The 27,593-nt window shown below is 47.6% G+C and overlaps 2 protein-coding genes across 2 annotated transcripts in view; one reads left to right on the forward strand and one right to left on the reverse strand.

The window, feature by feature from the left end:
• LOC144727795 (T-box transcription factor TBX20-like) overlaps positions 1-7,339 on the forward strand; it is a 45,218-nt gene extending 37,879 nt beyond the window's left edge. The window contains 1 exon segment of the mRNA XM_078606907.1: positions 1-7,339. Coding sequence (XP_078463033.1) covers positions 1-413 — 413 coding nt within the window. The 3' untranslated portion in view covers positions 414-7,339.
• Positions 6,731-27,593, reverse strand: part of CETP (cholesteryl ester transfer protein) — a 23,122-nt gene continuing 2,259 nt past the window's right edge. The window contains exons 2-17 of the mRNA XM_078606603.1: positions 26,546-26,660; positions 24,229-24,360; positions 23,250-23,326; positions 22,376-22,463; positions 21,542-21,605; positions 20,769-20,829; positions 19,798-19,889; positions 18,261-18,443; positions 16,857-16,910; positions 15,651-15,818; positions 14,015-14,082; positions 12,065-12,107; positions 10,822-10,891; positions 10,022-10,107; positions 9,362-9,486; positions 6,731-7,690 (exon numbers count right to left, since the gene is read on the reverse strand). Coding sequence (XP_078462729.1) covers positions 9,406-9,486; positions 10,022-10,107; positions 10,822-10,891; positions 12,065-12,107; positions 14,015-14,082; positions 15,651-15,818; positions 16,857-16,910; positions 18,261-18,443; positions 19,798-19,889; positions 20,769-20,829; positions 21,542-21,605; positions 22,376-22,463; positions 23,250-23,326; positions 24,229-24,360; positions 26,546-26,660 — 1,382 coding nt within the window. The 3' untranslated portion in view covers positions 6,731-7,690; positions 9,362-9,405. The remainder of the gene's footprint in view (positions 7,691-9,361; positions 9,487-10,021; positions 10,108-10,821; positions 10,892-12,064; positions 12,108-14,014; positions 14,083-15,650; positions 15,819-16,856; positions 16,911-18,260; positions 18,444-19,797; positions 19,890-20,768; positions 20,830-21,541; positions 21,606-22,375; positions 22,464-23,249; positions 23,327-24,228; positions 24,361-26,545; positions 26,661-27,593) is intronic.

Genomic DNA, 27,593 nt, shown 5'->3' on the forward strand with positions numbered 1-27,593 from the left:
GCTCGGCCTTCACCTCCACGGCGGGGCTGGCGCTGGGTGGGGCGTGGGTGTCCCACGCCTTCTCTCCGTCCGGCGCGCCCATCGCGGCGCCCCTGCCCGGCCGCCCGGACCGCGTCTCTCCGTCGTGCGCCTCCTCCTCTTCCTCCTCCTCCTCGTCGTCTTCGTCCTCCTCCGCCTGCTCCACCTCCTCCTCCATCTCCCCGTCCACCTCCTCGGTGCACGCTGCCGCGGCGGCGGCGGCGCACGCCTACGCGCGGCTCGGCGGCCTGCAGGCGCACGGTGCCGGCGTGCACGGCCCGGCCCTCTCGGCCTTCCACCTGCAGCGCTACCACCACTACTTCCAGCAGGGACCGTACGCCGCCGCCATGCAGGGCATGCGGCACCACTCGGCCGTGATGACGCACTTCGTATGAGCGCCGATCGCGCGCCGCCGCTTGTTTGTTTTGGGGTTGTTGCTGTTGTTGCTGTTGTTGTTGTTTTTACTGCAGCCGGTGACGGTACTGGGAAGTCCGCTTGTCACCGGCGCTGCTGTTGTTGTTGTTGTTGTCACCGTTGTCGTGATCAGGCCACCGTCGTTGGCACTGCCGCCGATCGTTGGCGTTGCTACTGCCTTGTTATCCATCGTCGTTGTCAGCGTGATCGTTTTAGAACGATTGTCATAATATAATTTCCATCATAACTGCTGTCATCGTGATCGTCATCATCATTTCAATAATTACGGTCATAATCTCTCTCATAATTGGCATTGCATTCATCGTAATGTAATTAAATATCATTCCCGTCAACATGTAAATAAGAATTTGCATTGACATTAATATTATCCCAATAGTATATTCGGGTTAGCTTTAGTATATAATAGTATATTTAATACAGCTAACCCGAATATATACTGTACTTGATCGGTAGAGCTGTGACAGCCTAAATCAGAAATTATCCTCATCACCATGGTTTCGGTTAAAATGATCAGTCATCATCGTCGTCATCATCATCGTCAGGTTTAATTGTAAAGCCCCTTTTAAAATACGCAATGTCCAAAAGTTCATCCTCGATCTTGAGAAATCATAATTTTATTTTTCGATTTAAAGCTTTCGTGACTGCAGGGATTCATCTTCTTGGTTCTTTCGGTAAAGTCACGTAGAAGGGAAATAATAAAAATAAAACATTATAAAATACAATTGTATTTAATAAAATACAATTGTATTTTATTATAATTTTATTATTGGACATATGTGAAAAAGAGCTTGATAGCTCATCGGATTCCTCCAGTATAAATACATTTTCTGATTCTCACGTGCAAAAGAAGCCCAGCAAACACATTCTAACATTACAAAGTTCAGATTCAAACATCTTGGCAGTCGCCTATAACTGGCTGTGATAATTACACTCATGAATAGAAGCAGAAAAAACCCCCACTTTAAACATAGGTTGAAATATGTTTACTTAATAATCCTCCCTGTTCCCTTGATGCATGAGTGTGTGTGTGTGCGCTGGTGTCCGTTTATAGAACCTGGTACTCAAAACACTCCACTCCCAACCTCTGTTCACACTCACTAAATCCCGGATCTATTGAGCCGAGATCCTTATAAAGTAAATATATATAGAGAGAGACAGATAACTATGTATAAGTTTAAATTAGATATCGAAAGAGTGTCTACACTGCCTGGCCATGGCTCGATGGCTTGACATGGCTCGGCAGGGTTGAGAATGTTGTAAAAATGTGATGACAAAATTCGGTCAAATGGAGTCGAAGGGGAATGCATCACTCAAATCGATGAGAAATAAAACGACGTTCATTAAAACGCCACCGCTGGGAAAATGTGTCACCGACTGCGCTATAGAAAACGCTGCAGGCCCGTTGCCATGTGTGGAAGTGGCTGCCGGTGTAGTTGTCCGTTCGTATGTTGAACTTCTTTCGTACCGTACGTAGCCAACCGTGCTAATCGGAGGTGCGGGGGAAGGACAACAAACTAAACACAACAAGCTGTTCTAAAGAAATGTGTTTTCAAACTGGGTGATTGAAAAGTGCACAACTCCAGTGGCCTTTCTAATATCGGAAGGAGGAGCGTTCCAGACGGCCACAAGGATAACCGTTCGTTGGGGGGGGGGTTACGCTGATGTACGTAGCCTTCATCATGGGACCTCCTTTGCCAGTACCAAAATATACTAATAGGGTTTTTCCCCTTTTCATTACTCTGGCAGTGCGTTGTCTTTGAACTGTGTGCCTTTTGGCGTCATATGGTCGAACACCATATGAGACTAGGCTCTAAAGAAAGCTGTCTCTGGTGTGGACCAATCAGTTTCAAAGACAATGCATAAATTATCAGAGTATTGTTTTTTGTTTGCATTTGACTGCAAGTATTGTGGTTAATGTAAGCATGATTCCTTGCAAAAGGTGTCAGTTTTTGTTGCCAGAAAAAAAGGGAAAAACCCTATTAGTACGTAGCCTTGTCTCTAACGCCGTGTGTATAACGTGGCTTGTTTCAGTGCACGCTCAGCTCCCCGCTCTTGTCACCGCCGTCGCTGATTGCGCGATCACGAGCCGCGACGACTCTTAAATGCTGTACCGGTCTTCAAGACTTGGAGGCGGAAAACTTGCCCCAAGCGTGTGACGCTCGATTGCCTCGGGTGCCGGGAGTTCAAATTCCGGTTGGAGGTCGATGCAGCCCGTCATCGACAACACACATCGATTAACATACATTTCGCACGCCCGTGATGCTGCCAATGCGTTGCGCGTATTACAATCGATCGTTTATAACGCACACAAATTATACAACGATTTTCCTGTAGCCTTATGGAATCGTCGAGAGACAACAAACTGGGCAGAACATACGAGACATTTGCACGAGGCTACCAATGTTACTCTACATATGAGACCAAACAGAAGTGATTCCTGACCCCAAATCATGCCAGTTCATTGAATCATAACTGGGAATGAGGGCCTCCCCATATGCAGGTCATGGAGGTTCATCATGCTGGTCGGTGTGGATTGGTGATGATGGCAGGAAGCATATATGTGGGAGCATAGTGCAGTACAACAACAATGGATTTTTCTTCACTGCCCTCTGCTGCACACAGAGTAGCCCCTCCGTGTGACTTGCATACACCGCCGCATGTCTACAAACTGGCAGTGCAGCTCTGTTGTCGTACTACAGGGCAGAGTGAAATGCTGAGCAAGTGTTCCGCACACTGTGTAGTGATGTCACCGTCTCAGGAGGGGGCGTCGGGGCTGCGTGTGGGGTGGACGGCCGCGTCTGTTACAAGGCGCATCGCGTTCTCGGGCTCGTGAGATGTGCCACGTGGTTTTTTTTTCTCCCCCCCCCCCACCCCCCCGGGCGACGGTGATAAGGCGGAGGAGAGTGATGAACACCAGACGACCTCGGCAGGGAATCTTGCGTAGCTCCCACTCAAAACTATTTACAAGCAGCGGCGGCGGCGGCGACGGAGAGGGCTACATTCGTATGGCAAATATGTGTTCGGTCCGCATCAGTACCGTGCGAGTCAATGTGCAGTGGGTGGCTGTACCGGGGCAGGACATTGGTTACAAGTGGCACAGTTGGCTAGGTACGGTGTGAAAGAAGTTGAACACACGTACATGCAAGTAGACGTTTATAGTTGAGCTTAAGCGATTGTGCACGCATGCGTGTGTGTTGAACTTCTTTCGCACCGTACGTAGCCAACCGTGCTAATCGTGGGTGCCGGGGCAAGGGCAACAACGCGTACACAAAGAGTTCTAAAGAAACGAGTTTGTTAGTCGAGGTTTGACGACATAGCGCCAAACATCGGCTCAACGACGAGAGAGACCCAGTGAACGCCGTTTGCGCTCGACGGTAAAAGCTGCGGGAAACGCAGCAGATGTCACTGTCGGCGTGAAGTATTGGCGACGAGAGACGGTCGGGTTCCAAATTTGTTGCCGTTGCGAGACGTTCGGAATGATTCGAATCGGTTTGAAAGGGACAAAAGTTTGACAAATTTCTTTCACGTTTCTGCCGAACAAAGAGAGCGCATCTGGCTGCACGGTGGTGTGTTTTGAGCGTGCGATTGAAATGTTGGAAACTTGAGTTAAATTCCCAGTAAAGTTTTGACTCGACCATTCACTACCCGCAAGGTCAAGGAAATGAATACCACTTCGTGGTGAATCAGTCGTGGTTCTGTGGAGAAAACCCTGACATAGGAATGTGGAATTTCCACCACTGGCTCAAAGCCATAAATGGAAATGAGCATCACCCTGGTTGGTGTGACTCGTAAACGTTGTTTTGCTTAGCAGTTTTATGGAAGTACATTCCACATTCATTCACACAAACTTCAGTCATTGTACTATTTTTTTGTAAAAACATATCCGAGGCTACATTTCTCAGCATCGCTCGTGCCAAAAAAAATGGTTTTCTTTTACTTGTTCCAACAATAGATCTGTGATCAAACCCTGGACACATTTCTTCTGGTTCCCTGGGCCTATTGCGCTGGCATGGCCTCTTCCTTCACTGATGATATCTCCTTGCAAGTGCCTCTCCACTTGCGTCTGTTCGCCGACGCGTCTTTGAGACGCCTACCATCCCGTCCAATGGATGTCATTGCCTATTCTGATAAATCTCGGTGAGTCACTGCAAAAGAACTTCCTCTGATTTCTAAATGTGGCCTGAAAAACATTCTCCTGATATCGTGGACAATTCAAGCCTTAATACTCCAGAACAGTGGTTTCCTTTTCCCACAGCCTACTAATCACAGGGTAACTGATGATTAGTTCAAATGTTACCGCATCGGCACATTCCTGATTTTGTTTAAACGCATCGACGAGGCTCAAACTCTTATTTTCCCCCTTTTTTTTCTGAGAGAAACACCAGATGGCAGAAATGTCAAGATTTTCTTATCGTCTCGGCGACAGGAAATATAACCGTCCTATTTTTTTTTATTATATTTTTTTCTTCCATCGCATTCTGATGTTCGTCTGGGCGCAGTGACTGGGCAGTGGCCTATGACAGCGGTATGCACGACACACCGACGCTCTCGATCCGGATGTATTTATATCCGGACGGCGATATATTAAGTGCCAGTGCCTCGTACGTGCGCGGAACACCCCGGGGCTATCTGTGTGCAGCCGTGTTCAGTGAGTGCTACCAAATGATGAAACGCACCATGCGTGTGGCTGGCATCGCGCTAAGTGGGTGCATTTGAATTGTCGAGTCTCCGAGATGGCACGAGAGAAAACGGAGGAGGCACCGGTGCCGAGATGTTAACTAACTCGCCCGGTATGCAGGAGTTTGTGGATTCGATCCTGACACTGACGCCTGTACATTTGGAGTTTGCATGTTCTCCCCCGTGGTCTTGTGGATTTTTCTCCGGGTATTTGGCTGCTATAGATTTCCACAAGATGAGCCGATTGGTTGAGCTATCACTTGTCACCAGGTCGCCTCTGAAAAAGAGCTACATAACCCAGTGGGCCTTACCTGGTAACATAAAAAAAAAAGTTTAATCGTAAATATTTGAGCATCGTTTCATGTAAAAATGTCCCCCGCTTTGACTCTTCTATTGTGAAACATCCCTCTCGCTGTGGCGTTTACTTGTTTTTACTTACTGGCCTATGTCGCTCTAATGTTGCGTCGTGAAGGTCTCGCCCTGGCGGGCCGTGACCGTTGTTTGACCATACTTCACCGCGCTCACCAGTGTGCGTGGGTTCCCAGGGCCAGACCACGCGGCACTCACCGCGGCTGGGAATTGATCTCAGGTCTCTGGGTTCATAGCGTGGTGCTCAAACCACCGGGTGGCCACCACCTCCCCCCCCCCCCCCCCCCCATGGCGTTTAAACACAGGAGTCGGTATGTTGTGTGTACCTATATCACACTCGCGCAAGACAGCACTCTGAACGATGGTCAGGTGGCTCACAGGCCTCGTAGCGACGGCTGGGCTGTGTCGGAGAACTGACGCAAAACTGCCGAGGTCTTCCCTGGCTTTAAATGCGGGCAGTCGCAGCCACCTTTGAATAAGCCGGAGGATTCCAGCGTACATCGAGTTGATGGTCTCGGCTGAGGGCACCGCGATGACTGCACCCAAAAAAATGAATACCGTGGGATAAAATGAGGTTCTCTCTCACCCCGCCGTGGGGACTGCACATTGTAAATGCCGTGCCATCCAATGAATGGCATTCATTGGACCGCTCTTCAACAGATCGCAAAGGGGTGCGGGCCTCGAATTGAAGTGGCTTGAGAAGTCCATCCATGGCGTGATCTTTTGCAGCGAGCCAGTCCCCGGCAGGAGCGAGGCTCTGCTGACTGAAGGGGTTCTTCCCCTTACAATGTTGATTTGCCCCCGTGGTTACATTCCAACAGCACAGTTGCCATATAATTGGTGATAAATTCCCCCCGCCCTCCCACCCCCAAAAAAAAAAAACCTGTACGTATTTTTACGAAGCTGACTGAAAACCAAACTGGTGTAATTGCCACCACAAGCATAATTGCCACCTTAATTTACCGATTGGCAACGCGAATTTAAGCCGAACTTGAATCGGAAATGCCATTTAAATAAAGAAGACAAAATAACAACAACAAAAAACCACTGCTGTGAAAATCTAAATGCGTTTCTCTTTGTCGCCGACTCAAACGTTGTCGACTCGAGCAATGCGACATCCCACGCTCGCCTCGGAGGTGGAAGCCGGTTACCAGCGCTCGCAGGTGTCGCGCGTGTCCCCAGCGGGGCACGGCCATGCCACGGGAACCAGTCGCGAGCACGGGCAGAGATGGGGGGGGGGTCACAATTATTTAATCGCATATCTTGGCACGTCAATGACAATTTTACAACGTACAACGGAGAACAAACTGCGAGCGAAAGCGACGTGGAAATTGAGAATCGCGCGGCGAAGTTTGAGCAGGACGACTCGGAACGATAGCGGCCGGTGACTGCAGCTTGGTTTCTTCTGCGTGGCCTTGCTCAGGGTGCCGTGGTTGACCCCCCCAAAAACCCAACTCTGGGCCACCGGACCATAGGGAGGGAGCAGCCTCCAAAAGCTGCCTACACTGGAACTTTAAATGGACTCATACTGGATTGAGGTGCAATATAAGTTATTGTCATAAAAAAGGGAATGTCCGTTGCGTGTTAAATATTGTTTTTTGTGCTTTGTTAAGTGTTAATAATTACCGTAGTAATATTTAAAGCTCATACGAATCTGATCCTGCATGCTTTTGCAACTAACCCGAGCGCAATGGCATATCTGTTATACTATATTTAATGCGTTTTATAACTGTGCCAGTGATATACATATTCTTATATCACTTTAACCTGTTGTCATATATATGTACACTGAAAAATACACAGAGGGTTGAATTATAATAAACGATTATGTTGAAAGACACTACGCTGTCAACGACTTATTTGAAGAGGAAATTACACTTGATGTGTGTGTGTGTCAGGCGTCGATTCACCCAGGAGAGCCCCGAACGAGTCTCGAGAGAGATTCGCGTTGGGTTTGTTTGGCACACGCCACGAACCAGTGTTTGGCGTTGTGCGCCGACATCATCGGAGTGCCTGGAGAAAGCACGAGTGCTCGAGGGGGGGTAACAATCAAAGCTCCGTACGAGAAGATTCGATAATTAAATTGCTGTACTGCCACCTCCTGGCAACCTTGCAGCCAGCGGCTACAATGCCTGGTATTGGCCAGGCAGTCTCCCATCCAAGTATCAACCCCCTGCTTAGCTTCTGAGATCTGAAAATATCATACATGCACAGAGTGACTTGGTTAAAGGCATATTGGTGTATACATAACGATAATGATGCTACTGTGTATATGTTTTCTAACAAGTAGGGTACTTAATCATTATACAGCAACCGAAACAGTCTTGGGCGTATTCTTGGTGATAGTTAACTCATCATCATTATCTTTTGAGGTCAGGTAAATTAAACACAATTTGGTGAAACTGCATCACACGTGGTGGGAAATCGGTGGTAGTTCGTTGAAGAATGTAATGGCCCCGCCATAGGAATGTGTAATAGCTCGCAGCGGTGACAACTTGTTGTCTGCCTCGATGTATATCGTATCACAAAACATAAATAAAATGTATAAAAAATAATAACATATACGGTGAATGTTCTAAATACAAGCAATAACAATGTATTGTTATTGCTTTATAATGTATTGTCATAATTGTTATAATAACAATACAACAATACATTTTATAAAAGCTTCATCATTATTACGACGCTCGTATATCCAGAAAGTCTATGTCCTGTGGCTCTTGCCAAATTGTCACAGCAGGGGGCGATGATTGCCATGAATATTGCGCTTGAGTAACTCGCGGGGTCGTAACGTACCCCATGATGGGAACGTCAACAACCGTTGTCTGAATTTCGATTTAAAGCTTTCGTGACTGCAGGTGTCTTTTCGACAGACCTGTTCTTCACCTGAGGACGGCTGCTTGCGTTGTGGCCGAAACGTCGTGAGAATTATTTTATAATTTTTATTTTATTATTTTATTATTTCCATTCTACGTGACTTTACCGAAAGAACCAAGAAGATGAACCGTTGTCTGCCTTGCAAAAGAGACCTCATTGGCACCGGCCCCATTCAATGGGCCCAGGTCCCTACCACAGCCTCGCTGGGCTAACGTGACAGCAAGGAGGCTTGCTCCCTGGGCCTGCTTTCTCTCTCAATGCAACAACTAACTAAACTATATTTTTTATTTTTTTACCACGAAAGGTCCACTGAGCTAATCACAGATCTTTTTCAGAAGCGACCTGACCGCAAGCGATAGCTCAACGAACGTGCTTATCACGTGCAAAGTTATAGCGGCCAAATCGTCTCAAGCGCATGCTCATTCTAAATGTGGAGGTCAAAGAAAGTGCACAAGGGAGCCACCTGCATTCACCTGGGCGCCCCTGTTGGGCCAGTCATGGCATCACGAGTTCAACGCAGTACAGGATGAGTGATCAATGGCATTGGTTGCATACCTGTCAACCCATACGGTTTACCCGTATTCTTGTACAGGGAAAAAAATGTGCCGCTTTGTTTGTGTTTCTACCTTGTTACGTGACTTTACAGGATGAACGTTGAGATTTATAAGCGGCACGGGGTGACCAATAAGGTCTGAATTGGTCTGTAATAAGGTAGGGCACTGATAAGGGGTTGACAGGTATGCAGTTGTAGCTCGTCGGATACCTCCCGTCGAAATAAAGTGTCTGATTGTTTAGTTCAACTGCAGCCACACCAGGGAGGGAGGATCATATTGAGGTTCCCGCACCTCTGATTAGCAAGGTTGGCTACGTACGGTGCGAAAGAAGTTGAACACACAAATATACGAACAACGTCTCTTTTTGCGAGGCAGAGCAACGGGGCTATTGACCACAACTGATTTTCTGACACGTTGAGCGACGCCCCCACCTTATGCTGCCTGGGATATCAACACGTGACCTCCTCCGACAGGCTCAGCCGTAAATCTTCTGTTTGATGATCCTCGCAAAGAAGTGATCCTCAATGGAGATGTTCGTCTCCAGCTGCAGGTAACCCTGTGAGACACCAGAAGCCAGCCGGTAAGCCATGGACATCGTGAAACCTTTCACAGCCTCGTGGAATAAATACTCCCTCTGCCTTCACACCGGTCGCGTCACATTATTGTATTGTCAGTTTCCAAGCACGAAAATATAATCTCTCTCATTATAGTGAGGATGACAGAGAGTCTTGAAAATCATATATGTGGCATTAAAATTATACCCTTTAAGGGGGCTAGCTTGTCATATACCCGCTAGATTGTAATCCTTCTTTCTAGATTTGAAGCTTTCGTGACTGCAAGGATTCATATTTTTAGGTTTTTTCGGTAAAGTCACGTAGGTAAAAAATTTAAATTAATAAAAGTAAAATAAAAAATAAAAATAAAAATCACGACGTTTCGGAGGCAACACAAGCTTCCGTCTTCAGGTTTTACCTACGTGACTTTACCGAAAAAACCTAAGAATATAATCCTTCTCTCAAATGCTTAACGGAATGCATGCGTGATAATGATAGTAATGGCAATGAGAGCGTCACGGTTGAGGGTTCACGTACGTGCTGAGTGTTGAAGACCGGGTCGACCAGCAATATGCCGTCCATGCCGTTGTGGTTTATGGAGTCGAAAACCTCCCGTTCAAAACCTAGACAAGAGGGCGTCACGAGAGGTCGGTAACGATAATAACGGCGACGCTTCGCACAGAGCCGATAGCGCAACGCAATCGCGGTGTCGTGTTCGCACGAAGAGCTCCAACACCGCCGCCGCTGGTGATGCAGTGCTTGTGTAGAGACGCGCTTGTTCACGCTGACACCGGGGTGGTGTTGACGACGGTGGTCGTCTTGAGAGTGGTGGTGAAAGACAAATAGTGTGCACGCTCTGCTGTTGCTGTGGGTGATCGTGCAATAGCAATGATGATGATGATGCAAACGATAAATTAATGTGGTGATAATTAGCATGTATGCTGTGTAGCTCAGGACCATAGAGAGGGGGGCAGTTGGGGGTGGGGGGGTGGGGGCAGCAGGGGGCCTCATTTAGGGCTGAGGGGGCCTCAGAGGGAGGCCTCATTTGGAATTTTGCTCCAATACTTCAAAACCCTTTAGGTGGCCATGGTGTTGTTGTGGATTATGACAATGGTCATGACAACGATGATGACGATGACGACAATGACGAAGATGATGACGATGATGACGATGATGATGACGGCGACGATGATAATGACGATGACAATGATGATGACGACGACGACGATGAAAATGATGACGACGACGATGATGAAAATGATGACGATGATGATGACGACGATGGTGCTGCTCGTGGTGGCCATGGTGGTGGCCATGGTGGTGGTGGCACGACGTACGCTCCAACACGACCTCCTGCGCTACGGTCTTCACGTAATTCCTCAAAAGTTTTGGAAAAGTGGCCAGCTCCTGCGCTCAGACACGAGAACAGCGTTCCATCATGTACGGAACCGAGGCGTGGGTTTTCGACACAACCACCGATATCTTTTTGTAAGAACTTATGGATTTCTCAGCGAAAAGAGAAATGCTCCCATTGTTTCTCGTCGCTTTCAATGATGGTCAACGACAACCGGTGACATTAGATTATTATTATTATTATTTTTGCGAAAATATTAACGAACTGCTTTGGCAGCGGTACACAAGCACAAAATAATAATAATCATCATCACCAAATGCATCATCAACGCCGTCTTATAACAGTACTGAATACATAACAGGCTAACTTTATGTTATGAATCAACAATCCAGCCGTGTGGCGATGGGGTTAATGTGTGCCACTCGCAATGGGAAAGTCCCAGTCAGTGATTGATTCATGTCTTGATATGTCTAGATTCAACAATCAACAACACTTACCTGGTAACTCCACTAATATCCGCTTATGACTGTGATCATCTCTAACCTATGCAGTGTCTTCACTTAAACTTCAACCATGACGTCATCTCGACTTCCTCTCTCTCTCAGACCTAAAGACTCTTCTACTCCTTCGCTCCCCAGCTCAAACAACTCAAACAAATCTTCTGCAACCTCTCTCTCGACCTGCATGTCTCCCCCGTATTTGTACAGCGCAGCGGGACGCGAACTGCAAGTATTGTGGTTAATGCAGACACAAATCCTCGTAAAAAGGTTTCAGTTTTGTTGCCAGAAAAAAGGGGAAAAACCCTATTATTATATTTTGGTACTGGCAAAGGAGGTCTAATGATGGTGGGACACCCTTCGTCGCTTGCCGGTTTTCGTGCTAAAATCGGTGGCTGTCTCAAGCGGTGCTCTGGAATGCCTCCGCGGGTTCTTAAGAGAAGATTTGAAGCTTTCGTGACTGCAAGGATTCATATTCTTAGGTTTTTTTCGGTAAAGTCACGTAGGTAAAAATGTTTAATTAATAAAAGTAAAATAAAAAAATAAAAATCACGATGTTTCGGAGGCAACACAAGCTTCCGTCTTCAGGTGGAACCGTCACAGCACGATTTTTATTTTTTTATTTTACTTTTATTAATTTTAATTTTTTACCTACGTGACTTTACCGAAACAACCCAAGAATATGGTTCTTAAGAGGTAAAATTGGGCAGAGGGATCTCATCGGCGCACCTCGGGCGTCAGGATGCTCGTGTCGATGCTCTTGACCCGGAACCTGCAGAATGAAAGACACACGCAGCACGCGCCGTCACTGTGGATCAGCGTCCGCCGCTTGGAAAAATAAAACACGATATCTGCTTCTGCGTAATACGGCACGCGTGCAGAGTTAACGAAACTTAACTATTTCGTTTACCAGGTAGAGCCCACTGAGATATGGGCTATTCTTCAGAGGCGACCCGGCCACACACGATAGCTCGTCATCGTGGCTTATATCATTATCGGCCCGTGGGAATTTGTAGTAGCAGACAAATAATCTAAACGCGTGTTTTTTTTTATATCACGTGGAGTGGGGCAAAACCGGAGCACCCGAAAGAAAAATCCCCGCGACCACCATGGGGAGAGAGATATCATGTGGACTCCAATCATACTTCATAATATTGTTTTTTGGGTCAGATCGCGTTATTTATAAATGTGTCGTAACCCTCCACCACCCGACACGGCCAAACAGTAAAAAATGTCGATTTAAAGCTTTCGTGACTGCAGGGATTCATCTTCTTGGTTCTTTCGGTAAAGTCACGTGGAAGGAAAATAATAAAATAATAAAAATTAAACATAATTAAATAATTCTCACGACGTTTCGGCCACAACGCAAGCAGCTGTCTTCAGACTCTGCCTTCTCGACAGACCTGTTCTCCACCTGAAGACGGCTGCTTGCGTTGTGGCCGAAACGTCGTGAGAATTATTTTATTATGTTTAATTTTTATTATTTTACTATTTTCCTTCAACGTGACTTTACCGAAAGAACCAAGAAGAGTAAAAAATGTGTCACGTTTTTCAAAGGACAAAATAATTCACTTCTTTAGCCCACCGGTGTGTTGAAGAGAGAATCAACAGGGTCCGGGATCGAACTCACGATCTCCTGACTTTCTGAATCGGTAATCTGTTCTAAAACCAGCTACCGATTATCGTTTAACAACGGTACTCTCCCTGACTGATTCTGTTATGAATGCGGCTTCAGATATGTGATCCGACGACCCCACTTCCAAATCCAATTGGTGACGGGCATGTATTGTTGCCGTACGTGGCTCATCACACGTGCAGCCAATAATACGTTCACGTGACCACACGACCACACGACCGCACGCGTGCAGGCGCGTGCATGCGTGTGCGGTCGTGTGCGTACGGTGAGATTTCAACTTGCATCACACGAATCGCCATCGTCACAATTGCAAGCGGACGCTGCGTGTTGCGTCAGACGCGTTTTGAGTACACTGACACTTAAACGCACGAGGGAAGAGTGCTCATCCAAGACACGCCGGGGGGAGCGTGAATGCCCCACGCCATCTGCTGGACTTCCCTATTGGCCGCGGGAAACAAACGACATCGGTCCTCTCGATGCGCTGTGGAGAAGGACCATTGCCCGAAACGTTGCCAATGATATACTTTTACGATGATTATGCTTTTCCTTTTAAAGGCCACGCACAGTGTTATTGACGACTGTTGGGTTCAACAACAAAACCAGCGTAACAATATAACAGTGCCGGCTGGAAAGCCGCGCAAGGTTCAAACAAGACGCAAAACTCTCTCAAAAAGCACGCTGCCTGTGCGCATTGTGCAAGAGAAAAAAAATACCCATCAGCATTTGCCGAAGAAGTGCATTGTGGTGCCGACGTAGTGCTTCACCACCACTGCTGCTGTCGGTCGCTCACAAAGTGCTCAAACGTTGATCCTAGACCAAGAGGGCCGCGATGCACGTCTTCGGGAAATGCCGACGGGTGGTGTCTGTGCGTGTTCAATGCAGACAGGCCACGTGCTCACTATACGCACGTGCGTGTGCGTGTTATTTGGTACGTCTCGAGCGCACGACGGCGAGCTGGTAGGGGACCAGCCATGCGTGCAGCGACCGTGCGTTCAGCTGGCAGGAGGAGGTGGGGGGGGGGAGTGCGTCCGTGCGCCACCTACGTGTCCACGGTTCCGTTGATCCTCCTGCCGTCGGTGATGGCGTGCGCGAAGGAGATCGTCTTGATGAACTAGGATGGAGAAAAATGAACCGTCGACGGAGGGAACTCGCGAACAATTGCCGGATGTCTGCCGAGCTCGCAGAAGACGCTGGATTCATACGTTGCAATGAATGGAACAACACTAAGAAAGTAACTGTCATTTCCATTAACATAATAATTGGCATCATCCCAATGCTATCATCGTCAATGTCACCACTCCAATTATAATTTATGATTATTATCAACATTGCTATCCATCCATCGATGTCACCATCCGTTACAATCTCTACCATCACCACCATCATCATTATCTTTGTTAAAGGTCACCCTTGCATAAGAGACTTGATGGCAAGATAAAGTATACTATATGATGAGCATCGTTATTGATACCATTACCATCGTAATTTTTTTCATTTTCAACATCATCCCCATTATCAGCATCATCATCTTACTCAACATCATTCTCATTATCACCATCATCATCAGTTATCATCCGTTATCACTGTTATCATAATCATTGTCTATCTACAGCCACTGCTACATGGAGATATCTCCATGCCTTGTCGGTCACGGTTGGTTCTTTAACCAAACTGAACCACGCCGGTCAATTGTTCTCATCACCAAATTCACCACCATCGATCATGCACGTACGTACGCACGCTGAACCTTTTTCACACCATAGCCAACCGCGCTAATCGGAGGTGACCAAGTGTCGATCTCCTCTCTCTCTCTCTCTCAGCGACTCCATCCGTCAGATCAACACGTGTCCCGGTCGAGCCACACAGAGCACTGGCCACGAGTGACGCGCCAGAGTCCTCTTACCCGGCACGAGCCGCACCTCCGATCAGCACGGTTGGCTATGCACGGTGCTAAAGAAGTTCAAAGAACATACACATAAATTTCGATTTAAAGCTTTCGTGACTGCAGGGATTCATCTTCTTGGTTCTTTCGGTAAAGCCACGTAGAAGGGAAATAATAAATAATAAAAATAAAACATAATAAAAAAAAATTCTATTTAAAGCTTTCGTGACTGCAGGGATTCATCTTCTTGGTTCTTTCGGTAAAGTCACGTAGAAGGGAAGTAATAAAATAATAAAAATAAAACATAATTATTATATACATTATTATATACATAATATTATATACATAATATATACATAATTATTATTAATTATTATATACATAATTATTTTATTATGTTTTATTTTTATTATTTTATTACTTCCCTTCTACGTGACTTTACCGAAAGAACCAAGAAAATAAAATAATTCTCACGATGTTTCGGCCACAACGCAAGCAGCCGTCCTCAGGTGAAGAACAGGTCTGTTATTTCCCTTCTACGTGACTTTACCGAAAGAACCAAGAAGATACATACACATACATACCTTTAGTAGCCAAATACCCTTAAGCGTACCTTGATTCTAAATGTGGAGGGGAAAAACCGAAGGACCCAAGCAAAACCACGCGACCACGGGGAGAGAGAGACATGCAAACTCCAAATATGCAGCAGACGTCGTCAGGGTCGGGATCGAACCCCCACGGCCTCCTGCATACCAGGCGAGGCGGTCAACATCTTGCCACCGCAGCACCCTCCTCACCAGCTGTATGCTGAACAGGACGGGCCCCCCGTCCTGGGTGACGTCCACCTTGATGGTGCTGGACAGGTGGATGCCCGCCGGCTCGCACGACAGCTTGGGCGGCCGGGGGCTACTCACAGTGAGCAGGGTCTGCTCCAGACTGTCCTTCCCTCCTGTTCGGACCAGCACCTGCCCCAGGCAGACCGAGCCAAAGTCACCACACGGAGAGAATGGCTACACGTGCGTGCCGTGCTTCGTCAATCCACTGCTGGATGAGAGCCTCCACACACGAGCGTCCGATTCGCGTGGGTTGTTTCACCAGACTTCGCCACGCTGCTCAGGGGGTTGAGTTGAAGATGGGCGAGTATTGGCGTGGGAGAATAGTGCAGTACGACAATGGGTCCTGCTGCACTGCCCTCTGTTGCCCACAACGTAACCTTGCGGCAGCCGAGTACACCGATTTTATTTTAACACGTATACGGTGGCTGCCTCTCAAAGCGCTGTCCAGGCTCGAACCTGCTTAGCCTTCAATGTCTGATGAGATAGTGCATATTATGGATGATTTGGTCACAGGCACCAAAGGTGACGGTCATTCGCTCATGATTGTAGAATGGCTGGGGTGGTTATATTGCACAAACAGCAGTTTACACAGATCCAGGACCAGCACCATGTAGGAAATCAGTCGCCGCTGATGTTATCCATGGCCAGCAATCAAGCTCGGGTCACCGGGTTCATAGCGCAGCATGTTTGCTGCTGTGACAATGCCAATGAGAGCCGGGCATGCCATTCGAACTCACGAGCCATTAGACCTGGGGAGTGTTTATTTATTTCCTAACTGGGTTTGCCTCTCGCCTGAACAGACTCTTGGGGAAAGTGCTGTTGGCGAGCACCTATGAAGGCTGACACACCACACGAGGGGGTGGGTGCCCAGCACCACATCCACCCGCCTTTGTCTCTCAAGTGGCAATGATTTGCACACTACACCAGGTACTCATTTGAGGCTGAGTCGACCTAGGGGAGGCCCAGGACCGGTTCAGATAATCATCACTGGTGTTGGTGGCCGTGAGCAGGAATCGAACTCGGGTCGCCGGGTTCGTAGCGCAGCGTGATAACCGTTGCGCTCAACGCTACACTACCGCTCCAAACACATAGATGCATGCATCCCTTACACGTACATACATACACGCAGAGTATACTTAATTATTTGTTACGTGTGCAACACGTTACCTTTTTGCAGAACTCCAAAAATCCAGTCGTATCTGATGTTGAACCAAAGACCTCCTGCAATAATCAAAAATTACAGTTGTGTTCGTGAAATTTGACATCTTGGCATATAATAAGGATACAGTATATTATTACCACTACGCCTGTTTACCCGGGAAAGTCTCACTGAGTCTCAACTCTAATTTCAGGAGGGACCTGTCAAGTTTTTTCGCAGAAAGGAACCGATTTTGCTGCTGTGTGTAAATCCCAATTGAGTTCTTTCATTTTCAGCATTCGGATGCTTGGCCAATGGCAGTTACACCGTAGGCTTTTATTTAGTTACACTGTACTGACATTTATACATTGACATATTTTATATATCATGGAAATAAACAATTGCAACCATGAATAAACACGCATTCGCAGCCTTACTGATATTTGCCTAAGCAAACAATCACACGCAAATCTACACAAATCCACTTACAGTTAGTGCTTTAATTAAGTCTGAATTTAAATATAGTTTACCGTGACAAAGCCACCCCCAGTAATATCCCCGCACAGATGGATTGACCCATCGGATACCAAACTCTCGACGAACGCCCAGCGAGCGCTGTTAGCGAGCACCTATTTAGGCCAGCACAGCAGATTACACGGTGGGGCCTGTGTTCACACACACACACACCACACCAGTTAATTATGTATGGCTGAGTCAACCTAGTAGAGGCCCAGGACAAGGTCAGATACCACATGCCACTGATGATGTGTTTCATGGCCAGGAATAGAACCTGGGTTGCTGGGGTCATGTCGCAAAGACAAAGATCCCCCGTACAGCCTTCAACAAACTGTTGTGGAAAGGGCTGTTAGCAGGCACACCAGGCCCTTTCGCCTACGCACTCTATCAGGTACTCATCGAAGGCCGAGTGAACCTAGCGGTGGCCCAGATATTCACCGCCGCTGATATAACCCGCGGCTGGGAACCAAACCCAGGTGATCAGGTGTGTGGCGCAGAAACTCTCGCCACAACACTCTCTGTCACGCGGTAGCAGCTGTAGTCAGTAACGGACTGGGACAAAACATCGGCCCAGGCATTTGTAAACACACAGTGGCCCATTGGACCCATTTGGGCTGGGTACAAAAAACAAATGGGCCGGTGAGGAATAATCTTTTGGAGCTGCCGAATATGGGGACGTCATGGCAACTGAGAGCATAAATGAGAAATGAAGCATACACATTTGAGGTGATAAAATTGATATATTTTTTTACTCTGATCACATTTGCAATTTCCCCACACAGACCGGCCCTCCGGCTCTTGGAATGGACCGGCCCACCAGGCATTTGCCCTATGGCCATTCCGGGCCTGGCTGTGGTCCTCAGCCTCACCCAACTTCCCAGACACGCACACAGCATGCGCACACAGCACACGCGCACCTCCACGTCGTCCCAGGTGAAGTTCTTGAGGAGGTTCTCCTGGAAGAACGCGTGAGCCAGGGACTCGAGGACGCTCTCGGCGATGCGCATGCCCATCATGCGCTCCGTGGGCACCGAGTCGAGCGGCGGCCAGAGGCTGCTGCCGTTCCGCCCCAGAACCTCGCCCCTGTGGATCATCCAGCCCTGCGCGCGTAACGCACGGCACCAGCGGTGCAACCACTGTCAGAGAACCACCGGCCTTTGTCAAAACTCCATGATGAACCGCTGTGGAAATAGGGCCTGCTGCATGTGGAAGATTTGATGGAGATAGGGCCTGCTGCAAGTGGGAGATCAGATGGAGATAGGGCCTGCTGCGTATGGAGGATCAGATGGAGATAGGACCTGCTGTATGTGGAGGATCTGATGGAGATAGGGCCTGCTGCGTATGGAGGATCAGATGGAGATAGGGCCTGCTGCATGTGGAGGATCAGATGGAGATAGGGCCTGCTGCGTCTGGAGGATCAGATGGAGATAGGGCCTGCTGCATGTGGAGGATCAGATGGAGATAGAGCCTGCTGCATGTGGAGAATCTGATGGAGATAGGGCCTGCTGCATGTGGAGGATCTGATGGAGATAGGGCATGCTGCATGTGGAGGATCAGATGAACCGATGGTCACATTGCAATGCCAGCGGGCGGAGGAGGGAGAGGTTGCGAGGTTGTTTGGATTCACTCCTGGCCACGGCAGCGTCAGCAATGGCCAGTGTAGTGAAGTGTCGTCAAACTACCCCCGAAACCCGCGTGCCACGAGAAGTACTTTGTCCAGCAGTCTGTTAAATGGTTATGTAATAATTCGTATTATCATCATCTTCATCATCATCAACAAAGTGAAAGTTAGCAAAAACAATAACAGGGCAGCCCGAGATAAAGGGTGGAAATTCCACATTGCTATGGTGAAGGTCAATTTGACCAAATGTTGATTTTTCTAAAAGTGGTGCTCATCTTATCACCCCTGGAGAGATAGTGGACTGAGTCAACTGACAACCTGTTTTGCAATCTTTACAATCACGTATCAAGCATTCCAACCACTGCACAGCCCAGTCAGATCATGTGCAAGGGTGCCAACTATCTACACATATCCCAGTGTTTTCAAGGCACCACGTTGTAAACCAACTTCAAGCACCTAAGCATTAATCACAGCATTTCTGAGTGCTCTATGTATCTGCTCTGAAGAGGACACAGGCCTGTTGTTTGTGCTTCCATTAAGGCAGTTGTATGGACGATGGTGGTGAGAAAGATGTCCTTTTTGTTCCGTAGGTGGAGATGCCCTGATAAGGTGGAACCATTCTCGATGTGGGCAGCAGAGACGAGACGATATGGAATCCACGCAAATCACTTCCCACAGTGCCGCGTGAAACTAGCAGAAGAGACGCAGCCAACTCCCCACTGGAACGGTTGGCAACGGCAGCGGAAGGTAACGCTCCGGCCAGCGCCTTTAACCGCCGGTCACCGCTGCGGTCAGCGGCAACGCCACCGCTCGGCGGTCGGCCTCCCCTGTACCTTGTGCCGCGTCTCCATGTAGTCCTTCGTGATGAGGGGACACGACAAGAGCGACACGTCCAGCTCGTTCCTGTCGTCCAGGGTCAGTTTGTCTGCGACGCGAGATAACGGGGGGTGATGCAAACGGTTCCCCGAAGAGTTTTTGTTCGTGCCACAAAACCAGATTCATTGCTGTGGACAGGGCTCGAATTCTCACTTGAATACTGCCCAGGTTCACTGGCAGATTGGAGTAGGCAACGTGATTAGTGCCCACAGGCATAGTGAAATGTATACTGGGTAAAAAAAAAACTATAAACTTAACTTTTTTTTTTACCAGGTAAGGTCCATTCTTTCTCAGAAGCGACCTGGCTATCACAAATGATAGCTCAACGAAGTGGCTTATCGCGTGGACATTTATAGCAGCCAAATACTCTAAACGCACGTTGATTCTAAATGTGAAGGGAAAAACCGGAGGTTCCGGAGAAAAATCCACGCGACCATGGGAGAACATGCAAACTCGAAATATACAGCAGGCCTTAGTGTTGGGATCGAACCCACGACATCCTGCATACTAGGCGAGGTAGTTAACATCTTGCCACCGCGGTGCCCGGATGTGGTGTACTGGGTGCGGTATTATTACCAGTGCAGGAAATTACTTATTACCATGTCAAGGACCAGTTATTTCTTTCTCATAGGAAGTCCTCTATTGACTTTTCATCGTGGTATTATTTTTATTAAACCTGTAAAGATGATGGGCTGAGTTGGCCCCTGCATGGACATTCTATGCACATCGCCACTCGGCCAGATGTTGTTTTTGATCAGTCCTTAACAGACTCTATCGCTAGGTACACGGTCAAAACACCGCGGAATGAGGGCCTCCTCAAGCTGCGCAGACATGGGGAGGCCCTCATCCAGCAGTGAATTTACAAATAGGGTTGTGCAGGTACAAATGTCGTGTTTTCTGCCACTGTAACAATTTCCTTTTTTTTTACCTGTTTGCGCTTGCAACCGAAAAGAGAGCTCTTTGCCGACGTTTCGAAGTTCATTGCAAACCTAGTAAAACAAAAACATGTCCACAGACATCAAACGGATGACAAAGTTAGAGTGTCATTGCGGTGTATGTCATACTTGCGTGACCACGTGTGCACGAAAAGTGTTGCTGGTCTCTCCTACTCCTAACCGTTCCACCCCATCTCTTTGTGCACAATCCCATGTCCACTCCTTTTCCCCTCCACATGAAGCGAGAAGCACCCTCCTCCCTTTCGAGTTTCTGCCCCCCCCCCCCTCAAGACACCCAACTCTTCTTCCTGGCCCATCCTTCCCTCCATCTCTAGGTACCCCGGTAATTCCCGTACCGACTAACCTACCTCCCCATACCCATCGCTATTCACCATATCACCTTTAGCTACCCTCATTGTACCACTCATAACGCTTGTAAAGCAGCTTGGATAAAGGCGTTATATATAAATATAAGATATGATTTGTTGTAGATGACAATGATAATGCCACTTTTGCCGATTATGATAATCAGAATGCTACTTATGCTCTTACTACTGTTGATGATATTGCTGATGATGACAATGAGGTTACTTACTGTCAGGATAATCATGCTCATGGTGATGACAATATTGTCATCATCATGACGATGAAAATGACAATGATGATGACGACGACGATTATGATGCTGATGATGACCATGACTTTGATGATTATGGTCACACTGATGACAATGATGAAGATGATGAAAGGTGAGTGTAAGAATCACCTGGATGCGGAGCAGCTGGCGGATGGGGATGGTCAACATGTCTCCCAGGAACTGGATGCCGAGGCTGCAGGGACACGGCAACAACGGACAACGTGAGCGTCGCCCGCCACGGCGAGACGGCAGGGGACCAACTACGGCAGCGTCCCGGCATCACCGCCAGATCCAGTAATGTCACCGTAGCCCTGCAGCCCTTTGATAACCCACCTCCCCGGGGAAGGCACCTCCACGCCGTGCGGCGAGATGTTAACTACCTCGCCTGGTATGCATGAGGGCGTGGGTTCGATCCAGACCTTGACGCCTGCTATATATTTGGTGTTTGCGTGTCTCTCTCAGTAGTCGCGTGTACTTTCTCCGGGTCCTCTGGTTTTTCTCTCCACATGTAGAAACGTGTGTTTCGAGTATTTGGCTGCAATACGTTTCCACGTGTTAAGCCAATTTATATTCTTGGTTCTTTCGTTAAAGTCACGTAGAAGGGAAATAATAAAATAATATAAATATAAAACAATACAAATTCTCACGACGTTTCGACTGCAACACAAGCAATCATCATCAGGTGTGAAATGCAGTCGTAACGTCGTGAGAATTTGTATTGTTTTATATTTATATTATTTTATTATTTCCCTTCTACGTGACTTTACCGAAAGAACCAAGAAAATGAATCCCTGCAGTCACGAAAGCTTTAAATCGAAATTTAGGCCAATTCGTTGAGCTATCACGTGTTGCTCAGTGGGCCTTACACCTGGTAAAAAAAATTAAAAATCGAAAAGTAGAAAAGGGCAACGCAGTAGCTACGGATGGTGGGAATCGCTGGCGTGCCACGGGGAGCCCACTCACTTTTCGTTTTTGGCGAGGCGTAACTGCAGATCGTCGATGTGCAGATGGCACGAGGGCGGTTCGATCAAGAACGTCCCATTGGGGGAAGCTGGGCAGGGGAGGGGGTGAGGGGCGAGAGCGAAAACCATTCCCGTTGATGAGCGGGCAAATCGGGCAAGAGTCGGCGAGCATTAAAGAGCGTTGACGTAACATTATCAGCTTTCATAATACAGTACAGCTGTTTTAGCGTTAGATCGCGTAAATATATAAACGTGTCACTAAACCCACCACCACCCGCCCATGAATGAAACTCTTACCACTTGAAAGGGCGGGGCATAGAGTGATTACCGTTAGATGCCTCTGCCAGCGCACAAACAGCCCCTAGCCTCAGTCATTCGCAAAAGACGCGCTGCCTCAACGTTGGATACGTCGCACGGGACCCCAAGACTTGGCGCTACACTCTTGGCCCCCAAGATCTCCAGACATCACCAACCCTGCGACTTTTTGTTGTGGGGATACGTCAAAGACCGTGTTTCTGTGCCACCATTAGCGACTAATCTGGATGACCTCAAAAACAGAATCACGGCAGCGGTGACTTCAGTGGAAGAAGACACTTTGAGAGGCGTTTGGGACGAATTCAACTATCGTCTCGATGTTCTCCGTACAGCAGGTGGAGGGCACATAGAGCATTTATAAAATGGCTAGTAAAACTTGATAAATCATTAAACCGTTTGTAACTTTTTGCGTAATTGTAACATGTTGGCATCGTGAAATATACTGCTTTGAAATTGGGTCCATCTTTTGAAACACCCTGTATACAGAGGCCGAGTGCTTATAAAAAGACGTTTTTTTTCTTGCATGTTGTTTGAAATACCGCAGGCCACCAAGTACTCACAGATACGGGAGGTGATGTTGAGCGATGTTTTGGTATAGACGGTGAACAGTATGGTCCTGTTCGACACGTACGAAGTTCTGCAACAACACACAGCGTATGCAGCCGTCGTTATCGGTCGAGGCATATCCATACCTGCCTCGCAAAAAGAGACGTTGTTTTCATCTTCTTGGTTCTTTCGGTAAAGTCACGTAGAAGGGAAGTAATAAAATAATAAAAATAAAGCATAATAAAATAATTCTCACGACGTTTCGGCCACAACGCAAGCAGCCGTCCTCAGGTGAAGAACAGGTCTGTCGGGGAGACAGACCTGGTCTGTTGGGGAGACAGTCCTGGTCTTCACCTGAGGACGGCTGATTGCGTTGTGGCCGAAACGTCGTGAGAATTCTTTTATTATGTTTTATTTTTATTATTTTATTACTTCCCTTCTACGTGACTTTACCGAAAGAACCAAGAAGATGAATCCCTGCAGTCACGAAAGCTTTAAATCGAAAAGAGACGTTGTTTGTAAAATTTGTGTGTTCAACTTCTTTCGCACCGTACGTAGCCAACATTGCTAATCGGAGGTGCGGGACCCTCAATGGGATTCTCCCTTCCTGGTGTGGCTGAAGTTAAACTAAACATTCAGACTCTTTATTTAGACTGGAGGTATCTGACGAGCTACAACTGCATACCGGTCAACCCCTTATCAGTGCCCTACCTTATTACAGACCAATTCAGACCTTAGTGGTCACCCCGTGCCTCTTATAAATCTCAACGTTCATCTTACACAGTCCCATCACAAAGGAGAAACACAAACAAATAGACAAAAACATTGTTTAACCCGTATTCAAACGGCCGTACGCCGTATCGACCTGAAAACTCAATTTCCCTGTGCAAGAATACGGGTAAAGCATATGGGTCGACACGGTATGCATATCACTTAGAATGTCACCAATGAGCAACCCTTGAAAAATTTCACGAAATCACAAAATGCACTCACAGCCAAGAGCGGTACTCGTAGGAGACTTTCCCCTGCACCACGATCTCGATGTCCTTGCCGTAGAACGACAACCCGTAGCCTTCCAGCAGCACGATCTCGCTCTGTGCCACCGCGGTGTTGGTGATGCGGAGACTGCAAACACGGGGGGGGCGGGGAGAGGAGGGGGGGGGCACGGAGAGTCCCACCCTGGTCACGTTCAGGGGTTGGCAACCTGCGGCTCCGGAGCCGCCTGGCGGCTCTTTGGGTTTCCCCTTGCGGCTCTATGGCTAACCCCCCATTGCAGGCAGCTGTTCAAAACAAAACCAAAAACTTTAAACTTTAATAACACATTCCTGTGGAGGGAGCTGGTAGGAACGTTGGGTTGCTCGGTCAATGGCCAGGGTCAACGGCGGCGTGGTGTATTCCGCAAATATGGCCGACTGTGAGGGCGGGCACAAGCCGGCGTGAGTAGGTTAAACGTTGAGTTTTATAAAGGCACCACGGGGTGACCACCCCCTCCCCACCCAGTCCCACCCCTCCCACCCCTCCCACCCCCCACTCAGCCCCACCCTCCCCACCCAGCCCCTCCCCATCTTCCCCACCCACCCTCCCCACCCAGCCCCTCCCCACCCTCCCCTCCCCACCCAGCCCCTCCCTCCCCACCCAGCCCCTCCCTGCACGACGGACACAATAATCCCCTGTGGGCTGGTGTAACCAGGAGGTTCCTACCAGTATAAGTGAACGTAAAGTTAATTGATTAAATATGGCAGGGAATTAATCACTTTGGAATGTCTTGGTGACAACACAATGTACAACAGTCAAACTGTATTGTTAAAGAACTAGCAAGGGTGTACGGGGTGGGGGGGTTAAGCTAAATGGACGCAATTCATTTCATCACCTATTTTGTGTATTTAAGTGACAATGTGTTTTTAACCTGCTGTATTACCTGCTGCTGCTGCTGTGTGTGTGTTCGAGTAGCTCTGCGCGTGATGCGGCTCTCGAAACTATTTGGGTGAAAGACAAAAACAAAGGAAATGGCTCTTCTCCTCCTTTGAAAGTCATGCCGACCCTTGGTCACGTGGGACCGATTGATATAAATGAGTGGTAACTTTTTGGCCCTCCACCGCTGCCTCCTGTGAAGGTTTCCTAGCTTGAAATTCGATTTAAAGCTTTCGTGACTGCAGGGATTCATCTTCTTGGTTCTTTCGGTAAAGTCACGTAGAAGGGAAATAATAAAATAATAAAAATAAAACATAATAAAATATTATTTTATTATGTTTTATTTTTATTATTTTAAAGTCACATAGAAGGGAAGTAATAAAATATTACCGAAAGAACCAAGAAGATGAATCTCCTGGCTTGGTTGGCAAGTCGCGACTGTGGTTTGCGATGTGCAGACCTAATGGACTCATTTGTTGTTTGAGCCATTTCTTATTTGATTTAATCGTTTTTTTTATTTCGCTTGGTTTTTTGTTTACGTTTTCATTTGCTTGGTCGTGGCTGTCTATGAGAACACACTATTTCTATTTTTCAAATCTTGCTCTCTCGTGCGCCGTGTATATTGCAGAGCTATTCAACCTGTGGGTCGCACCCACTCAGGGGGAAGGGGGGGGGGGGCGCAGGCTGCGGCATGGATACCGTGCAGGATAAATTTCGAATTTGCCGCAGGGAACGTCGGCGCAACGTGGCGGTGACAAAACGAAGCACGGTTAAAGACGGAACGGTACGAACGCCTTACGGACACCGCGTTGACCGGAGTTGTGGGTAATGTGACCTCTCTGTGTATTTTGGCCTGGATAACCTGGGTAGGGAGAGCAGGGCGAGGGGTGCTTGGGGGGCACAGGGAATGGGAGGGGGTCGCCAGAGGGAAAAAAAAGTTGGATAACACCGGTGGGAAGTCAATATTGTACTACTTGGGAATACTGCATTTGGTGTTCAGTCCCTTTCCTGTGTCGTGGTTTTACAGACATCGCTTCGCTCTGGGGACTCAAGGTGTACTTGCATGGTTGATGTGGTATAAAGGACGATGATGATGATGCCAAGGGCAGGTTAAGAGTTTAAAATAACTGAAGTGTTGCGGCACAGCAGGCCAACGAGTGGAAGTGCAACGCAGGAAGGGATGAGGTGGTGCCATACGCGGAGGAGCAGGGTTAGAACAAGCCAAAGGTAAATATTAAATGGAGTAGCGTTGGACTGAGCTGGGCACGGGCAAACCAATCCACAGGTGATTCGAGAAGGAGAGTGAGTGTATTGAACGATGGCGAACAGCAGCGTAGGGACGAGTTATCAAGCAAAAATGAAACCGATGCCAACAACAACAACAAAAACGCACACTCACTCGGTGAGGGAGTAGTAGACGGTGCCGATGAAGGGGATTGGAGAGTTGTCTTGCACGCTGGGGAACGTGGTGTTCTTGAGGACCACTTGGATCACCTCGATGATCTCCTCATTCACTGTGCGGAGGAGCAAAGAGAGAAGAGCCCACGACGGGGCTTTCCTCAATAAGGGGAATCGTCGCGTGGCACAACGTCGATCATTAGATGACCCAATCTGGCGTCGTTATTAAGAGTGCTGCTGTCATGGTTAAAGTTTGCCGAAGGCGATTGCAAAAAAAAAAAGTTTCAAGCTGTCTGGTTGTCTTGAACTGTGCTATAAACACTCAAGCACGGCCGCCAATAACACTGCCTTGAAGGAAAAGAAAAATATTAGAGTAAAAAATAAAGTTTTTCAATGCACACACTTTTATTTGCACTCAAAAGTGGGAAATACATTATTTTGACCCCAGAATTAATCAAATTTGATGTGCTCAATAAAAGTGGGTGGCATGCATGAAGAAAATTAAACATATTGCATGGAAACCATCTACTTATATTCAGCCCATCAAATTTGTATTAATGATGTCAAAATAATGTATTTTCTACTTTTGAGTGAAAATAAAAGGGTGTGTATTGAAAAACTTACCAACGTTCATGTTAATCTTGTAATGGAAGGATGCCCTGGTGGTCTCTCTCTTCAAGAAGGGGGGACCACACAGACGGTAACAACTACAGGGGCATGTCACTCCTCAGTGTGCCGGGAAAGGTCTTGGCAAGGATTATTCAACATGCGGTGCCCCAATGCGGTTTCAGGAAAGGGCGGTCCTGCACAGATGCCATATTTTCTGTCTGTCTGCCACAGCAGAGATGTAGGGAATTCCAACAAGACCTACATCTCTGCTTGATTGACCTGCTCAAGGCCTATGATACCATCAGTAGGCCTGGGCTCTGGGTTGTTCTTCGTGCTTTCGGAGTCCCTGACACTCTGCTCACGATCATTAAGGACCTTCATGATGGTGAGCCGGCCTGGGTAAAACTATGTGGCTGGGAGTCGGAGCCACTCCCTATACA

Source organism: Lampetra planeri, chromosome 26 (genome assembly GCF_965212315.1).
Source record: "Lampetra planeri chromosome 26, kcLamPlan1.2.h2, whole genome shotgun sequence".
In the NCBI taxonomy this organism is placed as follows: domain Eukaryota; kingdom Metazoa; phylum Chordata; class Hyperoartia; order Petromyzontiformes; family Petromyzontidae; genus Lampetra; species Lampetra planeri.